Here is a 21,048-nt window from a genome sequence, read left to right on the forward strand (position 1 = left end):
GGTCCAAGGAGTCGATGGGCCAGGGTTAATGGAGTGGGGCAGTTCGAGTGGCATAAAGTGGTGGAGTAGTTCCGAGCAGCCTAAATGTGTGCTACATTAATTTGCATATTATAATTTGCATTGCGAACAGTTTAATTCATAATTTTTGTAGAGTGGGGGCGGGCGAGGGCGCTGAGGGCAGCTCCCGAGGAGCCTAATTAAAATTGGCTTAATTTCCGATACCCGCGGGTGGAAATAAATATTTCATAATAATTGAAGAGGATTGGGAGCAGACGTGATAAATTTAGTGTGCAATTGAGCCCAATTACTATGCAACTGAAGCTTTTAAATGAAATAACTTTGGAATAAGTTCTACATTTCAATTTATTTAATAAACGTGCCATGATTTTCCATAGTTCCTTTTATCTGATACATATTAAAACCTATTTTGAAATATATATACAACTTGTTACGTTTATTTACGACACTTGGTCACCAGCTGTCGGACAAAATAATAATTTTAATGACAAATGCGCATAAAATTTAAATCAAACCCCATTAAAAGTGTCGCCTGGTTGCCCTAATGGGCCATCAAAGCCCATATAGATATAGTAGGAGATGTGGCGACATTCTGTTTTTATGACAACTTATGGAAATTGATGGGCATCTTCTCCTCGGAGGGAGAGCTAAATAATCGCGGGTCCCGCGTCTGTCAGAACCTCAAAAAAAGAAGACCCAAGAAGGCCAACTTTCAACTCAAGCTGGGAGATGCCGGGGGGTAAGAGGATATGGGTTTTCCCTCAGGAACGACGGAGTGGGGGTGGTGTTGCCACTGACATTGATGATGACGTTGGCCAAGGGCGTTGACAATGTTTGTCAGCCAAGCAGGCAGCTTTGACAGGGCGTCAACAAATGGAGACAGACAGTAGCCACGCCTCCCCGCACCAGTGGCCTCTTTACGGACCCATCCTTCCCCACAATCCTTTTAATTCCTCAGAATACTGAGTGAGTGAGTGGGCGGATAAGTTTGAAAGAATCCTTCAAGTGGCGCATTTTTCTTCCCCGCCTTTAATGAGCTTCTTTTGGCCTGCACTTAATTGTGATTTTCTTTTAAGAGAAAAAAATAAAGTTTGTATATTTATGTTAAATTAACTTATTATTTAAATAAATGAAATAATTAACGCTGCTTTTAGTTCTGTAATTTTTTATAAAATATTATATATTTTTAATTAGTAGTAAGACTAATTTTCAGTGGAATTTCGAACCTGAAACTCATTGTTCGCTGCGGTGCAGTTCGCACTTAAACTTCAACTCCAACGTCCAACTTCTGGGCACTCGCAATGAAAATCAAACGATAAGCGGCAGTTTTTCCTTTAGAGTTTTCACTGTCTGTTCGAGCAATTAAAGGGAAAAGTTATCCCAAAATTAGGAAAGAAGACAAACAGGAAGATAACTTCTGGGGAAGTAGTTAACTGAGAGGATTAAGTATTCACTAAAGACTGTCAGATACAAGAAGCACTAAAATTCATTAATCCTATATTTTCTGTTATTAAAATATTTTAAATATTGTTTCCCTTCAATAGCAGAATAAAAAGAAAAATATCTCCCTTTAAAAGTTTATATATTTCTGATTACTGTGCATTATCAACAAATGCTTTCCGGCGGCACATGTCATAAATTTAACACTTTACTGCCGACCCATATGTATGTGGAGAACCAAAGTATATTCTCAAGAACTGGCGAGAACTTTGCCCAGAGCACTTCCAGTCACGTCCAGTGCAGTTTTCTCCCCAGACTCCCCGAACTACTTTCCTTGCCACACAATTAGCAGTGAAGGCGGTTCATAACTCAACCCGAAAAGGGGAAACTATTTAGCATGTGACTATTTTAAATATATTCCCGTCACAAACACACAATCACACACCAATAGGCACACTATTCTTGGCTCTGTCCGTAGTACCCCGGATCCAAGTTGGCCCTAAAATCGGACTCGAATCCAGGCACGTGCCGGGAAAAAGTTGCCAACGTCGGCTGAAAGAAGTAACTTTTCCTTGCCTCATTAGCATGCGACACCAAAGGGCATTAAATCACATTTTGCATTTGACGCAGCAGCAAAAGCTGCAGCAGCAATTGCAACTTGCGTGCAGAGAGAAAAAAGAAGGGGGAGTTTACGGCAAGATATACAAAAAAAGACCGACTATGAATTCTGATGACTTGCTCGACTTTTCATGTGAAGCGCATGCCGGATAGAAAGGCTCCTGGCGATGAAAACGTGAAGCTTCAGATGGACAACTTTACACTGAGAAAAAATTAATACATGCTATATAAGGATAATATTATTTTCCACAAAAGTTTAAGTATAAAATTTAAATAAATTATTTATCATACAAACCTTTAAAGGAAATTAAATATTAAACCCCTTTGATGCAAGATTTAATATTTTGTTTTATATTTGAATTATTTTCAAGGCTTCTCAACTTATTGAGGAAACTTCAGAGCCCCGCCTCCCAAAGGTGCCACCGCCCCGATTCATTTCCGCCCTGCCCCCTTTTGCGGCTCCATTGCCTATCTCAGCGGCAGATTGTGTTTGTTTTTGTTTGTGCTCCGTGTGTTTGGCTCGTGTATCGCATTTATCTGCTCTCCGCTGCCGCATGCAGGATGCATTTGGAATCCTTCCATCCTGGCGGATCCTTGTGCACGTTCCTGGCTGGCTATATTCGCCCCGCAGGAGTAATTCCAGTCTGCAGTTGGCAATGAAAACGTCTTGCATGTGGAATTGACAAAAAGCGAAGCAATGGGCCAAAAGGATAGGAGTATTTGTACCTTAAGATTTGTGACAAAGTGATACCCTTACTAAGAAATATTTAAAATTAAATTTTCCCCAAGATAGTCCATTATTTTTTATTGAGACTTTTAGTATTTTGTCTTGAAAATCACAAACTAAAGCCGAAGTTTTACATACCCTTTGTATTTAATCTAAAATAAATCCAGGGTGTAATAAAGAAGCTGGCGAGCTCATTCAGCGCCAACCTGCATCTAGGAATCCGACTCCGGGCTATGAAAACATAAATATGACTCCGTTCAACTGGCTCCTTTTTTTCTTGAACTCTGCCCGGGGCCCAAAGTTGTTAAGTTGTTGGGTGCGGCATTGAAAGTGGCCGAAAGGATCGACAACCCCCACCCAAGCCCCGAACTCCTGGCCGGGCACTTTAATTTCTTTAATGCAACTGTACTTACTTTGCCTGATTCTGCGGTGCATTCCTTACTCTGCTTTTTTGACCCCAGCCAGCTCTCTAGTTCATTGGGAATTTATTTCCCTTGGTTTTCCATTTAGTTGCTGGCCCATTCGCTGGTCGGTGGTTGGTTTGTTGTCCTTTCGTTGTGATTGCAAATATTTTATGGTTTTAATTCTTGCCTGCATTTCTCGCCAGTCTGCCGCTATTTGCCAGGCATTTCCAGTACGAGATTTTGAATTTCATTTTGAGGTTTGCTCTAACCACTCATAAGGGCTTTTGCCACTTTTCAGTAATAATATTTCCATTTAATTCAAAACTGGGGTGAAGAGATGCTTGAGATTTAATGGAACTGGATTCTTTTGTGGCTTAATTGGATAAAAATGGCAAGCATTTTGAGAGCTACCTTTTTCTAATTTCGAGGTAAGTTATTTGCTGGATTGTGTATCTCTCCAATTTATTTTTATAGTTACGGCTTGACCTTAGACCACATTCCATTTATCTTCCGCTCGTGTCCATTTATCTTCCCCCCGAGAAGAGCCGCCTGGCCATAACTATAACGAATTCAATTAATATGCAAAGTGAGTTTGTCAAAAAATAGAAACATGGCTGCCTGCAAAAGGCGACTTTAATCCATTATGCTCGCTCCCAGCTTAGCCGAGCGATTCAATAATTAAAGCGTGGCCAGGAACGCACTTGCAAATCCCCATTCAGAGCCCCCTCCCTTCAGGTGAGGCCAACTGATAATCACTCAATTTGCTTTGGGGCACAAAACTATGAAGTTAACTCAGCTTGTCGAAAGCTCCGCACAGGGAGACTGATGATGGGATGGGAAGTTTCGTGGTTACACTAAGAAGAATAGTCTTTCCCCTAGACATAGTCTAGTTGGAAGTACTTGGAGATTATTTTGACAGTGTATGGTTTTATCAAGCAAGCCAGAGCTAGAGCCAAAGCCAAAGCCAAAGCCAAGCCAAGCAAAAACCAAAGGCAGCCAACGCCTGCGAGCCATCTAAGAATAGCAAGTGGAGTGCACCAAATTGGCATTACCAACTCTGAAGGGCGGAGTGAGGGGTTCGCCATGCAAAGTAAATGTAGCGAGCGTAAACATTGCTCGGCACTGGGGAACAATAGGAGGAATAGGAGTACCCTCATGCCCAGCTCATTTCTGCCCTGAAAGATGCATAATGCAAAAGCAAAGCAGCCGAAAAGACTCGTGGTGGAGCCCCAAGAAAACACAGGAGAAAAATTAGTTACGCCAAAAGCAGTTGCCGCGTCAGCCAGAAGAGGTGGAGAGGGGGTACTGACTTGATGATGCTATGCTAAATGCTTGCGGGACACGAACATCAGCCAGGCCAACACGAAAAAAATGTGATGGCCAAACGGGGATTGGTTGGATGGCAGGCAGCGTGAACAGAGTATTAGGGGGCCATCCCACAGATACTTTTGTATCTTTTAGGAAACACTCATATTGTGACCTTTCGAATCTTTAAGCTTTAAACAACACTTTTAAACAAAAACATAACTTTAGTTTTCATATTTTTGCTCTTACTTGAAACCAATTTAATCTCAACTCCAGTTTCATTATCCTGCCAAGAATGGGAAGTCTCTAAGCCAGACGACAGCCAAAATGTGACCAGAAACAGTGTGGCACATGCAAAATTGCCCAGTTGCTGCCGGAAAGGAAAGGAGGGCGTGGCCGGAGTGGAGGCGTACGCCTTACGGACGGATGTCGACGGCACGGCTCATCGCGCCTAAGCTCCGTTTGATGGCTGGTGGTGGCTGTCTCCGGCTGATATTTGCTCTGCCAAGTCCGCGGGCAACGGCTGGATGCCATTCTGCACCATTGCTGAAACGAGTGGATATGCGGCTTTGCGACCCGACGGCTCGGCGACTGTGGATGCAACATTGTTGCCGGGTGTTGCAACACTTGGTCGCGGATTTGGCGACAATGTCTCGCATGGAGCGAAGATTTCCAGCTGGCGACAAGTTATCAAGACGAACGTGACTGGCAAATAGTTTCGGTTTAACTTCTGTTTTCCAGCAACGAAAGTTTTGACAAGGGCCCTGGCTCTGGGTGGCGACTGTGGTCTTGGGAGTGGAAGTGGGAGTGGGAGGACTACCGCTGAGGTGGAAAAACTTTTGTGGCTGCATTGGAAGTCTTGACACATCGAAAGTGGCGATAAGGTGGAACTCGATCGCTACAAAAATTTTGCTGAAAAACAAGAAAGGAGAGACTCTCTTGGAGTGGAATGGGAGTTCCCACATTTTGGAACTCAATTTGCCAAGCACTCAAAGACCTCCATTCCACTTAACCATCCATCGACACCTCTGTGCTTATTTATGCTGGCCCTGGCCGACCCTCCTTTCCATAACGAATTTAGTTGGTGGCCTGGTTTGACATAATTTATGTTTGCTGCTCTCGAGCTCCCCGGAATGGAACCATGAAAATTTGTAAGTGTCGCCAGAACTAGCTTTCGGCGGAGCCTGCGCCAGACCTGCCATGACCCAAAGCTCAGCATCGAGTCGAGCGTGGCTAATGAAAAGAAATATTAAATTCTCACGTTCCAAGGTAAATGGAAAAAAAAAAATAACAGAAAAAGGAAAATCCCTGCAAGCATATTCCACAAAATAAACCAAAGCTATACAAGAGGAAAAAAAGAATGCTGGCGAGCAGGGGGAGTCACCAAAAGAATAGAACCGAGTTGTTCTCATACACAAAAGGTAAATAAAAATTGCAGGAAACCTCGACTCTCGGCTCTGACCTTTCAGCCAACTCGAAGACGAAGTCAGTCATCCATTGAGCCAGTCTGAAGTTGACTCTCCCCTTGCTGTCCCCCTCCCAGTGCCAGTGCCAGTGCCTCAGACCGACTGCATCGTTAAAGTCCAAAGGCAAAATAAAACGTGATTCATGTTACTTATCACCCGCACAGCATCGACCATCAAGAATGGCCAAGGGAACAGTCGGGCACAATGGTTTCCTGGTCGGGCGCTCTGGCGTCGCTTCCTTTGGCACTTAGAGAAAAAACCTACATATATAGATCCCAACCTATATAGAGTTTCTATATGGTTTCTTAAACTTCCCAACCAGTTTGTACAAACTTCTTGCATTAATTATTTCAAGTGTACACTCTCCACCTCTCTATTTCGTTGTGCCACTCCAATCTGCACCTTTCTTGGCCATAAGTTGCCCTGTGGCATATGAGGCTGGCTCACCCCTGCCTCCCCTTTCGGTCACTTTCAGGCACTTCATCGGAGCCGCGCGTCGAGGCCAAGAAACAATTTTGAAATTTATACTCACGACCCTTACTGTACGTTTCCCCGCTTTCGAAATTATTTTCATATTTTTTCCTCCAACTCCACCTCTCCATTTTATTATTTATTTGCGCTGGCCGCGCATAATTCTGGCCAGTCGATGAAGTATTCTTAAGATCGTTAATGAGTCTCCATTGTTTGGCCGATCAAACTCGATTGGTTCTGACCTCTGACAGCCAGGCATCGACATGAGATCACTCACAGCTCAATGGGTTTTCATTAGGGTTTTTGTTTTCTTTTTTTTTTATATATTTTTTTGGGTAGATTGGGCGGAGACTGACCGGAGATCTTGGTAGAGGCACCCGATCCGTAAGGCACTTAATTATTTAGCCGCATTGATGGGCCTGTTTTTCGTGAGCTTTTAAAACTAATGAATGTTGCAGGTAATACCATAAAAGTAATGCATTGACTAATTGACCAAGGGGTCAATGGTTTGTTGAAAGTCTTGGCTAGTTTTGTGGGCTTTAATAATGTATATTTCGTGGATAGACGATTAATTAAAAACAAAGCAATAACAATTTAATCCATGCAACCAAAATATATTTCTTTCCCCCTCAAAAACTCTTTCTGACAACTTTTCCAGCCCCTTTGGCTGGCTTCACATAATCTTGACACATTTCCCAAAAGCGCTAAAAATAAATTATGACAATTAAGTGAAGCTTTTGGGGATGTTGGGGAACCGCAGAACAAATCTGATTAGGCATTAGGTACCCCCACCTTAAATTTTGCCCTCCTTTGGCCACATGCTGGTTCGGCTTTTGTAGCTCTTTTGTCGCAATTGCTTTAATTACTCAAAGATGGAGAAAAGGTGGCAAGTGTCTTGAGATGGAGCCACCTGCTGCATAGTTTATGTCTCATTGGAGACTAACCTTTCTGCAGCCACTCTGCAGGGGGGCCAGTTCCAAACTGATTTATGGGCAACATGGCCATAGAAAGGCGGAGTAGGAAGCCGACTAGAGCGCTCGGCAACTTTATCAATAAGCCGCACAAAAGTTTCGACTAAAAGGGTTTTTATCAGCCAGAAATGTTTTCAAATTTGCAGCCACCCCCCAAATAACTATAAAATTTGACAACTTTTCCGTAACTACCAAACTCTTCCCCCTTTTGCCAACTATTCATTTCGATAAACAAGCCGATTCGATTATTTGCGATGCCATTAGAATCGATTTTAGGCCAAAACTTTTCGACAACTGTCATTAGGCATTGTTGGATTAGCCGGATGAGAGGTGGACGGACCGACGGGGGAGGGTATGAAATGGTGAAACTTTATCAATTTGTGGGCGTGGCTGGGGGGCATAATTTATGCCATCCCCAAGGCTAATGGAAGTCGGTTTTTTGCTACCCCTTCCCCCACACATGAGTCATCTCTATTTGGTTTTATTTGTGCACTGTGAAGAATTATACGTATTTTGTAATATTTCTAGTTATATTTTTAAAATTTTACATTTAACCCAATTTATTTAATTTTTAAATATCCAAAAATACAAAAAAATTAATGTGAAAAATAGCATTGCTCAGATATCTCTGTAAATTCTCATCAATTAAATCCCTTTCGAATGTTTGTCTTCATTTTGCAGCGCTTAACTTTGATTGACATTCATGCTCCATCATTTATTCATTTTCGGCGCCGAAAAGTTTTCCAACCCTGCGCTTCGGCCTCTTTCTCTTGGAAAATTTAATTGACTTTTCCCGGCGAAAAATTAGCAGCTACTTCTGCCTTCGTTTTCCATCAGCTATTCTGATTTCGGGGGCATAACTAAGGCAAATATTGGACCAACACCCCCATGTACGCCCCGCCCGGCTTGGACTGAGATTTGTGTTTGAGGGCGGGGCTGCTGACTTGCTATTTGGCCTGGCAATTAACTTTCTTTTGTTTGCGGTAAACTTGCAGCCTTTTGTGTGATTTCGGCTAGTATTCGGCTAGAATCGGCGAATGTTTGAGTGGATTTTGGGGGGGTTGCAGGCCCCTTTTGGTAATGAATTTTCATTGCTAGTTTAGGCCAGCTGTCGGTATTTTTGTTCAGTATAGTTTGAAAATTGGTTTGCCCGAAAGCGACAATGAATACCATAAAGAATAAATATTTTCTCTATAAATGAAAAATAACTTTTAATTTTTATTATTATTTCTGCCACAAACAATGAGTTTTTATGTAAATTACAATCATATAGATATATGAAAGTTCTTATTAAGTGTAATTTTCGAAATGAAATTGCCATTTTGTTGTTTTTTCCACTTTCTTTTGTTCCGAGTTCTTGTAATCCGATTTCTAGAGTTTCCACTGTCGTACTATTTTCGTTGCATACTTTTTGGGGCTTCTTTGTTCTTTACTTCAGGGAATGAAAACGGTCGAAGACTCTAAGCCCCTTCCTGTACAACATTAATTAAGTAAACTACACAGAACACTGCAGCTGCATTCTCCATTTGTGCAGTTGGCAATTTCAATTAGCCAAATATATTGAAAACTCCCTCAGCCCCAGGAAATCTGCGTCTAGGTTTCCTTCCGTATTTTTTTTCGTGATCGTCTCTGTTGGAGGAAATTTTTAATAAATTAAATTAAACTTATCAGATCCGTTTGGAATCCTTGTTATATTGCAGTACTTGCCGGAATTTCTTTATCTTGTTCTGCATTTTAATTATCAAGTCCCTTCCATTCCTAAGGGCCACAAATGACTCTTTCATGATGTGGGAGACGATTTTATTGCAACCGTTTGCAATATCACTCATAAAAGTATTTTGAGCAAATAGTCTGGAAGCATGTAGTGCCAAAACCATCATCAGTAGCCAAAATTTCGTACCCATGTCGTTAAAATTGGTATTGGAGGCTAAAGTAAAATTGTTGAGTTTTTCTAGAGTCTAGACTGTAGACTTTAGAATAATTGTCTATAACTATACCAAAGGGTACTCGATCCCTTTTTATAGAAATAATAAAATTATTGGAAAGACCTTCGACTTCAAAACATATGGTAAAAATTTTGAAATTTTCGTAATAGAAAGATGTGAATACCGTGGCTCATACTGGGCAGATCAAAACATCCTATACCCTCCCGATAGATTGATGCGGACTAATTCTCTGATTCACACAAGATATTTCCCTTTTGAATGGCTTGCGAAATAGTTGAAATATTGTAAAAAGTATACCAAAGTTGCCAAAAACAAAAATGTCGTACGATGTTAGGTTTATTGTATAGGTTTTTGTTTCCTTTGGAGAATTTATTCCACATCTAAATCGATCCCTACTGGGAAATTCTACTCTCAGGACGTGCAGCCGCATAAATGCTTTGTATAGTCTTACTACAACCAATGTCCTTTTCATACCATTTATTTATGTTCTACGATTTCTACTGTCTCGAGTTCTTTTCGTTGTTTATGGTTCTTTTTTAGTAACTTCACGTCTACTCATATGTTTTGCTTTATGATTTTCACGCCCGCATTCAGAGGCTTTGAAACTGCAATGAAAACAAGAAAGGAAAGCTAACTTCGGGCGGAGCCGAAGTTTATATACCCTTGCAGCTAAAACCGGATATATATCGCAAACATCGGATATAGTTGGCCGATCCTTATGAAATTTGGTAGGATGGATCAAAATATAATCTGTACCAAGTTCCAGCTTTCTATCTTCAAAAACACAAAAGTTGGGTCATTTCCGATCGTTCAGTTATATGGCAGCTATAGGATATAGTCGGCCGATCCTAATGAAATTCGGTAGGTTGGATCAACTAACCAAAAATAGAGTCTGTACTAAATTCCAGCTTTCTATCTTCAAAAACACGAAAGTTGGGTCATTTCCGATCGTTGAGTTATATGGCAGCTATAGGATATAGTCGGCCGATCCTTATGAAATTTGGCATGTCGTATTATTTTGCCAAAAATAGCTCTCATGTCAAATTTGAACTCTCTAACTCTAAAAACACCAAAGTTATACCATTTCCGATCAATCAGTTATATGGCAGCTATAGGATATAGTCGGCCGATCCCGGCCGTTCCGACTTATATACTGCGTGCAAAGGAAAGAAGGGTGTGTGCAAAGTTTCAAGACGATAGCTTTAAAACTGAGAGACTAGTTTGCGTAGAAACAGACAGACGGACAGACGGACAGACGGACATGCTCATATCAACTCAGGAGGTGATCCTGATCAAGAATATATATACTTTATAGGGTCGGAGATGTCTCCTTCACTGCGTTGCACACTTTTGGACAAAATTATAATACCCTCTGCAAGGGTATAATAAGAAAATTGAAAGGAGACTACGCCGACGTTGTGATGGTCCTTTATACATTTTTCTAAAGGTAGTACCTGATATTATTTTAAAAATCTTTTTAGGAACTGTAGGATTGTGATTTTTGAATTTTGAGTTGATTATAAATTAATTTTAAGCTGTCTTTGAGTGTGTTTATTATGCCGACTTTATTATTCCACAATATTCCTAGCTGAGAAACATTTTTTTCCACATTAACGCCTGCACACGCCCGCGCCATTTTGTGGCCGTGTGCACCCGGCTTTTTCTATTTTCCTGCCATACCGCCAGCGTGTGCTCCTTCCGTCTCCTCCCCGGACATCCACAGATGTACAAAACCCACACATTAATAACTTTTTTATGGCGGTCGCATAAAAACGCAACAAAACCCACCGCCCAACATTGGATTCCATTTTCGTGTGCACTTTTCTCTTCGTTTTTTTGTACGTTTTACTAAAAAGTTTTCTGTGTGTGGCTGTTGTAGTTGTTAAATCGCACACGTGTTTTGTAAAACATCGCCATATCCTTCATATCCTTTAATACATGTCCCTCTGCGTGAGCAGACCAGAGTGATTTTCCTCCTACTACAGCTTCTACTACTATTTTTAACTGCAATTTGTTGCCAAGGAGCTTAGCGAATGATGTCCAGAGGGAAAAGTTTCTTTCAACACAAAGTAATTTTATGGAAATGAAAATAAAATAAATAAAAAAAATTATTTGAACTTACAAGGGCTTTTAGTCTTAACAGAACATCATTTGTTACTTAATATAATTTTTTTTGGTGAAATATTTTTTCGGTGCATTTACAGATTTCCGCGCCTGGATTTTATTTCGGACTTTTCACCGCACACACATGTGTTTCGAATGCTTTTGTTTTCCGCCGCTTGTTTTCCTTTTTCCGATGTTTTTTTGGCCGCGTTTTCTTCTTTGGGAGAGTATTTAGAAAACAAGTGTAATCAAAATTATATGGGCGTGGATTTCTCGGTGGCACTCGTAAATTTCAAGGCTTACGGCCATGTGTTTCAAGTGCTTTTGGTTGGAAACGGGGCCGGACTGGGGTGATGATAGTGGGACTTGGCTAGCGGGTGTTGGCAAGTTATGATTGAATTTCAAGCTGCTTTTGTGTCCGTAGTTTGTCTGCACCACAGACATGTGTATTTGCTTCTAATGGGAAAAGTTTTGGCTCTACAATCGGTTGGTCGGTTGGTGAGGAAAATGGGAATTTTCACAGGTTCACGAAAGGTGCAAATGCAATTAAGAGGACCTTCCTTTATGTTACTGTTCATTCACGTATGGAATGGAAATTCTCTTGAAAAGTAAACTTTTCAGACAAAAGTGGTTGGGTAAGAATTAAATTATTTAAAATTTAATAAGTCAGTCATGCATAATTTTAATGAAAAGTATTTTCCATAAATTGCTGAAAGGCTTCCCCCATTCAAATAACAACACTTGACATTTTTTCAGTCTTTAACAATAAAATAAAGTTTTTATTTTTGCATTTTCCACTTGTGTGTCTGTGTTTGTGTTTATGTTCGTCCTTCGATTGGCGTCCTTTATGCTTATGTTGTTTTTATACACTTATAATTGTTCGTTTGCCGCAGGACCTGCGCTATGTTACACCGACTATCAATAATTGCTATAATTAATATGCATTTCCATCAGCTTAAATGCTACACAAATCTGGCTTGGACTTTAATTTCGTACTATATAGTTATCTACGGCCAATTTAAATCAAGGACTCAATTAAATGCGCTGAAAACAAATGCTCAACAGTTGGCAAACACTGAAGTTTGCCGCTTCTTTAGTTCAGTGATTTTTCACAGGACTACAAATATTTAAATGGCAGTTTTAACTCTTATTTAGTGGGGTGTGTGGGCTAGGTTGGGTGTACAAAATTTCCATAAAGTGGCAACAAAATGTTTGCTTGTTTTTGTTTGTTTGTTCACTTAAGTGCTATGACTACAACGTCATTTAAAAAATTGAATTAAAAATTATTCCATTACGCGTTTAGAATTAATTAGTTCAACAAATATACAATTACATTTAAAATTACAGTTACAGTTAGAGTTAGAGTTAGCATTACAGTTGTAATTATAATAATCGTATTTGCATTAAGTTTAGCACATGGAGGACATTTATTGCTACATAATACATTCATATAGTTTATGGTTTCCTTTTCGTGTTTTCTATACATATACATAGATGAAGCACAGATGTGAGCATCGCGTAGGTTGTTGTTTTTCCAGTGTATGAGTTGCATAGTGTATATGAGAGATATTATTATTTTGTGTGTAGCTGGAAAATAGTTTAATGTGTGACTACTGAATTAAATGTTAAGCCAGGCGCGATACGTACAGCTCACATCTCGTTTAATGCCATAATTATAATACTTATTTTATTTATATACGTCAATTAATTAATGGTAGGGCACATTTAAAGCTTTCACAAAAATCAAAACTGATCTCGAATGTCTAACCTAACACTTGCGTCAAAACGGAAAAGATCGAATGCCACGAAATAAATGAAAGCCTACAGAATACAACTCGACTTAGAACTAGAGTCTCAACTTATATGCATAGTTTTGGTTCAACAAGCTTGCTTCCGTATCCACTAATATTTTTTTTCTTTAATAAACTCAAACAATAGCCTAGGGTCAACTTTTGATTTTGATCGCTTACTTTCTTCTTGTTTTTTTTTTGTGATTTTTTTTTCTGTTTCAGGGGGATAGAGAATGAACTTTATACAAAGCCACTACGAACTACGACTGTATTTTGTGGGAGGGCGGGGTGTCGGTCTACGTGCTAAACTCTAAGTAACTCTCGTTGGCCGCCTCGGGATCGGGAGTCTGGTCCGGGGTCTGGTCGGCCGTCTGTTGGCGCGACTTGCCCTCCCAGCCCCCCGTCCGTGGTCCCGTCTCATACTAGACGTACGCCTGCGCCCGGGTCCGGGGCTCCTTTCCTTGCAATCGCTCCACAAAGTTCCGCCAGCTGACCATCGTCTTGCTGGAGTACAGCCACACGCTCGAGGTCACACCCACGAGCATCGAGCAGAGATACTTGACCATAAAGATCTGGAAGATGGGCCGAGCCTCCGGAGTGCCCGGCGCTCTGGCCGCCGGACAGGGGATCGAGAAGGGCTTGCAGATGTCCCGGTGCCACTGGATCATCCACTCGTCGAGGTTGTAGTACTCATAGAACAGACAACCCAGTAATCCCACCGCCGGTAGGATGAAGAGCCCGGAAAAGAAGCCAATCCTCAGCATCAGGCGCTCCAGCTTGTCGGTTCGCTTTCCGTCCGTCTTCATGACGGTCCGGATGCGGAAGAGTGAGATGAAACCGGCCAGAAGGAACAGAGCCCCAATCCAGAGATAAATGCAGAGTGGCAGGATCAGAAAAGTGCCCAGGGAGTGAGTGTCCAGTTGGCCAACAAAGCAAACGCCCGAGAGGATGTCGCCTGGAAGAAAATTAAGAAAAATTATGTTATTTAACGACTTGAAATATAAATATTTGAAAATAAACGTTGATTATGATTCGAACAAATATGTAAACTTTCTTTTTAGCAAATTTCCGTGAGCGAGCGTTGACCTTTCAAAAGCAAACAGCATTTAATGTCAACAAATGCGTTGAATATTCGTCAAGCATAACTGTTGATTGCGTTTGGGGGGTAAAAGGCAGAAAGTCTGATAAACAATGTTTAATTTTACCATTTCATGTACCTCTTTCGGGGTAAATATTTACATTGCGATAGCCCCCAACGGCAGCGGCGATAGCTGCCCCCCAACCATCCGCCCTTTCGGTTCAAAGTCAGTGCGCCGCTTGTTTAAACATTTTACGAGCGGTTAGGCCAGCCCCATCCCCACCTGCCCCAGTCCGTACCCCTACTCATTAGCGTTATTTATAAACATGTTACCATACCCCATCGCAACCTCACACCTGATCGCCCCTCGGTTCATGAAACCCCCTAATGAATCCATCATTCGTTCGGCGTGCCATATTTCCGCTCATAAATTATCGATTAGCCCCTCGTTGAAGCTCCTTTTTTTGCCTAGGTGACATGTTAATTTTGTTTTTTTTTTTGAGTGGAAACTGGTCGGAGTTTTCCAGGCTGTTGCCACAGGAAAATTTGACATGCTTCGTTGAGTAGTAATACTTGCAATTAATGTGCTTCATTTCACTTTTGTTTTCGTTTTTTTTCGCGAGTGTCTTTAAGGTAAAAAACAAGTTTAAAATTAAGTGGTTTTTGTGGTCTTCTTTTTCTTGAATATCGAGCAAATAAACCAAGGAGGTTTTCACTTACGGCCCAAAACATTATAATCCAGTTTTTATAGGCCTACTTCTAACATAAATCCTTAACCCATCGATGGCCTGACATTTATAGCCAATGGAGGCGCATTCTGAGCGCCAGATGGCGCCTTTACAAATCGCCTGCCTTTGAAGATATCTATGTGCGACTGGAAGCCTGAAATATAACTTTATACCATAAAAGTCATGTCATGCTGACAAACCGGGAACCCATTCAAAATGCGCCCGAAAGAGCGAGGAGTATTCTATTCTCCAAACAGTAGATGGGGCAAATTAAGCGAGTTGAGAACCGGGAAAATGCCGATAAACGAATACAATAAATAACAGCAGGCAGTCTCCAACTTCCGCCATGAGAAAAGGAATCCTCCATAGCCGCAAAATTCGAGTTGAGCCCACATTTAAATTCCTTGGGATATAAATCAGAATTGAGGTACAAAATATGATGCCGAATCTATTCGAAAGCGATACGAAATGCCACCTGCCGGTGCTTCTTGCTGCGATGACTCCTATCTACCACCAAGTCAGCCCCAGTTCCAGTTTCCCTTCCGATATGGATCTTAATTTATATCTGAGTCTGAGAATGGCTCTTTGAATCCAAATGAAACGAAATGAAACGAAATCAAATGAAATGCAAGGCAGGGAAACCGGACTTTTGGTCTCCGATCGAGTATTGATAAATGAAGAGCGGTGCTGGGTCCACTGCAACATCGTCCAAGAACCAGTTCTGGTCGTGTCCTTATTGCAAAAAGTCAGCGGCGGAAACCAGTTTCTTATTTTTTCACTTATTTCAGCTTTTTTAGCATTTTGGAAAATTTCAAGAGGCCAACTTGCTGTGACAATTCCTGAGGTTCTGCAGTTGAAAGCCTGTCAGGAGCATGTATACACAGTGAAAAGTTACTATTAATTTATGATATTAAAATAGAATGGGGTAAGATATTTGATATAGTACATAGTTAATTAAAATACTATACTTTTGTTTTATTTTTGTATTTTTTAGATTTTTTTTTTAACATTTTTGTTGACAATGTACTTCCTGTGTTTCGCAAAGACTTGCAGCAGCCACATCACCACAGCCACAGAGGCAGCAACAACAATGCATGTCAATTGTTTTGTGTGGCATGGGGAATGCATGTTGCACTGAGAGAAACGGGTTCCCACAGGGAACAGGCGGGGGACTCAGGGGACTTTTTCAGCTGTCAGTCAGTCAGGACTTGCACTTCTCCTTCCTCAGCTTCCCCAGCTCCTTGCCCTTGCTGGAACTTTACCAGTTCCTCCTCTTGATGATGAAGTGCCGACAGCAGAATTCCATTTTTAGCCAATGCCACATTGCATTTGATTATGAACCCCAAAGCCAGCCAGCAGTTACATTTGCTCCTTTTGTTCTGGCTGGTAATACCAAGTGGGTAATACTATTGTCCACTGCCCAAAGGTGTTAATCTGGTGAGCAAATACCTACTGGAATGCAGGCAACCAGGCTGCAATCACCTTGATGAACGACACAAAGGTACAGCTTTGTGTAACCAGAATGTTAAGAGGGAGCTTGAGATGAGAGGAAAGTGACTCTTTGTCGCCTTTTAGGGCTTGGAGTTTGGGGCTTCCTAAACTAGTTTCTTAAACATTAAACTATTTTAACTTTTTCACACATGAATGTACATTGGACCTTTAATTTTTCCTTCTGCTTTTTAGTTTCCGCTGCAAAGTCAATCCCACATGACATTTCACCTGCTCAACTGGCTCAACTCAGTTCCTGTTGACGTGGCCCTCCCCGTCCAGACCACTATCTGCCGCATATCTATGTAAAACTCTTGTACACATGCTGATGATGAAACTGTCAACTGTCATTTAAAATTTTAATCGCATGTTCTTCTGCCTTCCGTCTCTGTCTCTGACTCTGTGTCCGTCCCTGGCTTTGTCGCCAGAGACCCCAGCAAGAACGATGAGAGTTGAAGATTTTTAATTACTGTGGCACCACCATCAACCACCACCAACCACACCGACACACAGAAGTCCCCGCCATCGGCGACCCGCGCCACTGTCACTTGCTTATCGCGGAGCTTTATAAAAATATTATACCGGGGCGACAGTCATTGGGTCCTCAGTCCTCTTTCTGTGTCTTTTCCTTTCATTGCTTGTGCTCCGCTGCTCCATTTAGATAAATGACACATAAATTAAGCAATTTTCCTTTTATGCTACCCGCTACTCATTGCCAACATTGGGGGCATGTTGGCCAACAGAGATGGCCTGTCAGACATACATATGTGAGCGGAAAAATCGCGAATGTCGACCCAGTTTTTCCTCTCAAGAGTTTCCTTTCTGTGAAAAGTGAAAAACTATCAGCATTACAGGGTCTATCCTGGTCCTAATCATGACCAGTAATGCTTCTCCCTTTCTCGTGGTAAAATAATTATAAAACAATTGTCAAGCTGCTTACTTAGCTCCTTCTATAAACCTCGTTATGATCGTCCGTTAGCGGGCTATTTGTCCAATGTGAGCGTTGACCCATTCGCTGGAAGAGGAGGCGTGAAAAGGGGGGCGGTAGTGGTGGCAGTGGGGGCACAAAGCTGGGGCACAGCTGTTTTAGTAACGAGAATTCTATCTCAATAAAAGTTTATTTGCTCTCTTAATGTGTTTTTTTTTCTATCATTTTATGGACAGCGCTTCTCAAGTGTTAGATAAACATTTTGACAACAGAGTCATAAAGTTGCCATTGGTAATAAGTGGCTCAAGGGGCTGGGCTGGGCAGCTGTTCGTGTGGGGTTAAGGGAAAAGTTGTCTATTATGCAATTTGTATTTTACTATCGCATTTAATTCAAGAACTTTTATGGGGGATTTCAAGATAAGTTGGTTAAAAAAAGGTTGTAGATCCCAAGAAGGGGATAAGGTGGGGCATTCTTATTTTAAACCAGTCTACAGTCTGATACCTCCTCCCACGTAATATCCATTAAAAGCAACACACATTTAAATATCTTGCCAAATTTAAGGTTCAACAACCTGCTGCCTAAAAACTTAAAGGAAGAACCAACAACAATCCCTAACTAAAGCACTAAAGCACCGACACGCGACATTAAAAACGTGGCAGGCAATAAAAATTGAGGTCAACAGCAATGGCAGCTAATGAATAACAAAGAAAAACGGCAACCGACATCGGGGCACACAACAACAAGTGGGGCAAGAAGGAAAAAGAGTTGCCGTGTCGCATAATTTCGCATTGAAAATGTCAACAGCAAAACGATGTAGAAAAAACGCGGGGCAGGCAAAAGGGGAAAGAGTTGGGGCCGGGACCGGACAGCCACTCTTATCAAGATGCGCAATTAAATATGGAAATGTGCAACGGAGACGCGAAAAGGGGGCCAAATGTAAAGCGCCACAAAATGGAATATGCAACGAAAACGCAACAACTGCAACAGCAACATGAAATCTGCACACGCGACAAGTGTCATTAGCAACCCACAACCCTCCCCCCCTAAAAAAATATAGAACATTTTTTTTCGTGCAACAATTAAATGTCATTGTGGTTGGACATTTTATTTAGTAAAAGTTCATGAGGCAACCACAGAATGCGGGTGTGCTGATATATATAAGTTAAGTCTTGTTGTTGCTGTTCCTGGTGTTTCACATTTATAGTTGCGCAAATATTTGAAAATTAAACACAAAAAGGCGGATACTGGCAGAGGCGGGTGTGTGTACGCACTCTGTCCCGAAATTTGTTGAGAATTTATATTACGTGTCGACATCAGCAAACAGCAACAATTAGGAGCAACAGCAGCTGGCGGCAGCAGCAACATTGGCCAAGGTTCAATTCAGTTCACACACCCAGACAAGGCAAACAATTTCAATTTGCATGTAGAGGAAGCCCCCTAACACCAAATACTACAAGCACACCCAGGCACACAGGCACACATTGGCACAATTGGATGTCGAAAGTTCAAAGTTGTAGGCAAGAATGTGTGAGAAGTACAATGGGGGTGGCATAGTCGGACTAAGTTAGAACCTTTCTTTAAAGATATGAAAGATATGAGGGAGTTAAATGTACATAGCATTAATTTTAATTTAAAAAAAATATTATTTTAAATGCTGGGATAAATAAGTTATACGCCCTTGTCTCTTGTGTATCTCGGAGTATTGGATTGGACTCTTAAACAAAGATGATATGTTAGTTTCCTGATACGAACTCTGTTTTCAGTACTCGAACTTATAATTGTTTTGGTTCTCTGATTCTCAAATCTTCTGCCATTCAGCTCTTTTCAAACCAAGAAAAAGGCACTTCACCTCGCTGTGCCATTCATCAGATTGCACTTAGCAGCACTAGAAGAAAAAAGCATTCGAGCCTCTCCTTTGTGTGTGTCACTCTCCCAGTTCCTGTCTCCGCACATATCACTTCCTACAGTTTCCGCTTCTCATCTCCAAAATTCATCTGCTAGCACAATGCCAAAAAGGCTGCTTAGACATGCATAAATTTCAAGCGAAGATAGGATTTTCAAGAACACCGAGAGTTTACAAATGCATTTATTTTCATTAAAAAAGTGTTACTTGTTAAACTCGATTCATGGCATTTTTAGGGAGCACAGGGCGTATGATTGATTTATATTTTAAAGCCTCTATTATTAGTAAACAATGCTCCAATGAAATTGTAAAGTTTAACCTTATATTTAACCTCTTTTAGTTACTATTTCTTTTCTAAAACAAAAGTATTTTTAAACAACCTGTACACCATGACGTATGCGTAATTTTTTTCAAGTGCTCCGATTCCACTTCTCTACTTGTCTCTCTCGCTCTGACAGCGCTTTTCAGCGACAGGAAACACCGACACCGACACACACACACACACTTCCAGTCACACGTCGCTTCTTTTATGCAGCTTTTCTCCTCTTTTTTTCGACATATTTAAATAGAAACGGGTGCGGGGGGGGAGGACGGGGTGGCAGAGCTTAGACAGAGGTAACCGCAGGCAGTGAGCCCGGGGCATACGCTTGACATTAAGTGTGGCGTCCTCTGTCGGTGGGCACTGGCAGTCTCCAAAATGCGCCGAAGGTGGCAAAGTAATTAGTGAGCAACCAAAAAGGCTCCATACCGCACTTCCCCCTACTGCCTCCCCGCAATTGTTGTAGTGGTCATGCAGTTAGTTTCATGTTAGTTTCTCAAAAGTTGTTTTTAAGGATATGGAAAGAAATAATGTTGGAAAATAAGAAAATTAAGGCTTTAACAACACTAGGTAGAAGAAAATTAAAAAGAAATATGAGAATAAACTTTCAGGACATTATTTCTCAAAATAATAATAATTAAATATATTTTTTTTAGTGTATAAAATAACTGAGGTAGCTGAGCACTGCTTTTCATTCCCCTTTCAACACTAGAGTGTCTCTTATGCCATCGGGGCACCTGCCAGGGCACCCGGGCACCCCTTTCCCGCCGCACGTGCTGCGGAAATGAGTTTCGTGTATTTCACTTTCCATTTTCCGCGCCCCTTTCTAAGTCTTCGCCTTCGTCCTCCTACCTGGGCAATAAAAAAGGATTAAAATTTATGAAATTGCTTCGGTTTTTGGTATTTGCGGTCGGTCGAGTTGGAATTGGAATTGGAACGTGCTTGTGGGTTAACTTTAGGTTAAGCTCAAGATGTGTGATCCATAAATAAACGAACGGTTCGCCAGCGAAGTGGGAGTCTTTTGACATAAATCATGATATATGGCGAATTTTTTTATTCAGCAAAGTAAAGAAAGTAAGGGAATTAGTTCCAGTTCTCATCTGCTTTCCTGAAATTCCGATAAAGCTTTAAATAAGCAAAGATATCCTTCGGAAATGAAGAAAAAATATAGAAGATACCCGAATTCTTTCTTTTTTGATTGCTTCCCAAAATAATTCCTAAATATCCTTTTAATTTCTTTTCCCCCCTCCTCTCCAGCCAAAGGATTTATTTTGCTCGTTCTGGCTGGCATTTTAATTTTTAGCTTTCCATTTTCCGGGCAAGAAGCATCGCAAAATAAATCTT

General features: G+C 41.1%; 2 protein-coding genes and 1 long non-coding RNA gene across 3 annotated transcripts in view; all 3 read right to left on the minus strand.

Annotated features, from left to right (window-relative positions):
* The window catches only part of LOC108133850 (COMM domain-containing protein 4), a 203,038-nt gene extending 199,580 nt beyond the window's left edge, over positions 1 to 3,458 (minus strand). Inside the window, exon 1 of the mRNA XM_070280026.1 lies at positions 3,450 to 3,458. Coding sequence (XP_070136127.1) covers positions 3,450 to 3,458 — 9 coding nt within the window. The remainder of the gene's footprint in view (positions 1 to 3,449) is intronic.
* A 5,147-nt stretch (positions 3,459 to 8,605) lies between these two features.
* Positions 8,606 to 9,493, minus strand: LOC138926289 (uncharacterized). The gene is made up of 2 exons (XR_011442759.1): positions 9,128 to 9,493; positions 8,606 to 9,049 (listed from the first exon to the last, which is right to left on the minus strand). It is a non-coding gene; the product is annotated as an uncharacterized lncRNA (long non-coding RNA).
* Positions 9,494 to 12,745: 3,252 nt separating this feature from the next.
* Positions 12,746 to 21,048, minus strand: part of fz (frizzled class receptor) — an 81,856-nt gene continuing 73,553 nt past the window's right edge. Inside the window, exon 5 of the mRNA XM_043209617.2 lies at positions 12,746 to 14,214. Within this exon, the coding sequence (XP_043065552.2) occupies positions 13,682 to 14,214 (533 nt within the window). The 3' untranslated portion in view covers positions 12,746 to 13,681. The remainder of the gene's footprint in view (positions 14,215 to 21,048) is intronic.

This window comes from Drosophila bipectinata, chromosome 3L, assembly GCF_030179905.1.
Source record: "Drosophila bipectinata strain 14024-0381.07 chromosome 3L, DbipHiC1v2, whole genome shotgun sequence".
In the NCBI taxonomy this organism is placed as follows: domain Eukaryota; kingdom Metazoa; phylum Arthropoda; class Insecta; order Diptera; family Drosophilidae; genus Drosophila; species Drosophila bipectinata.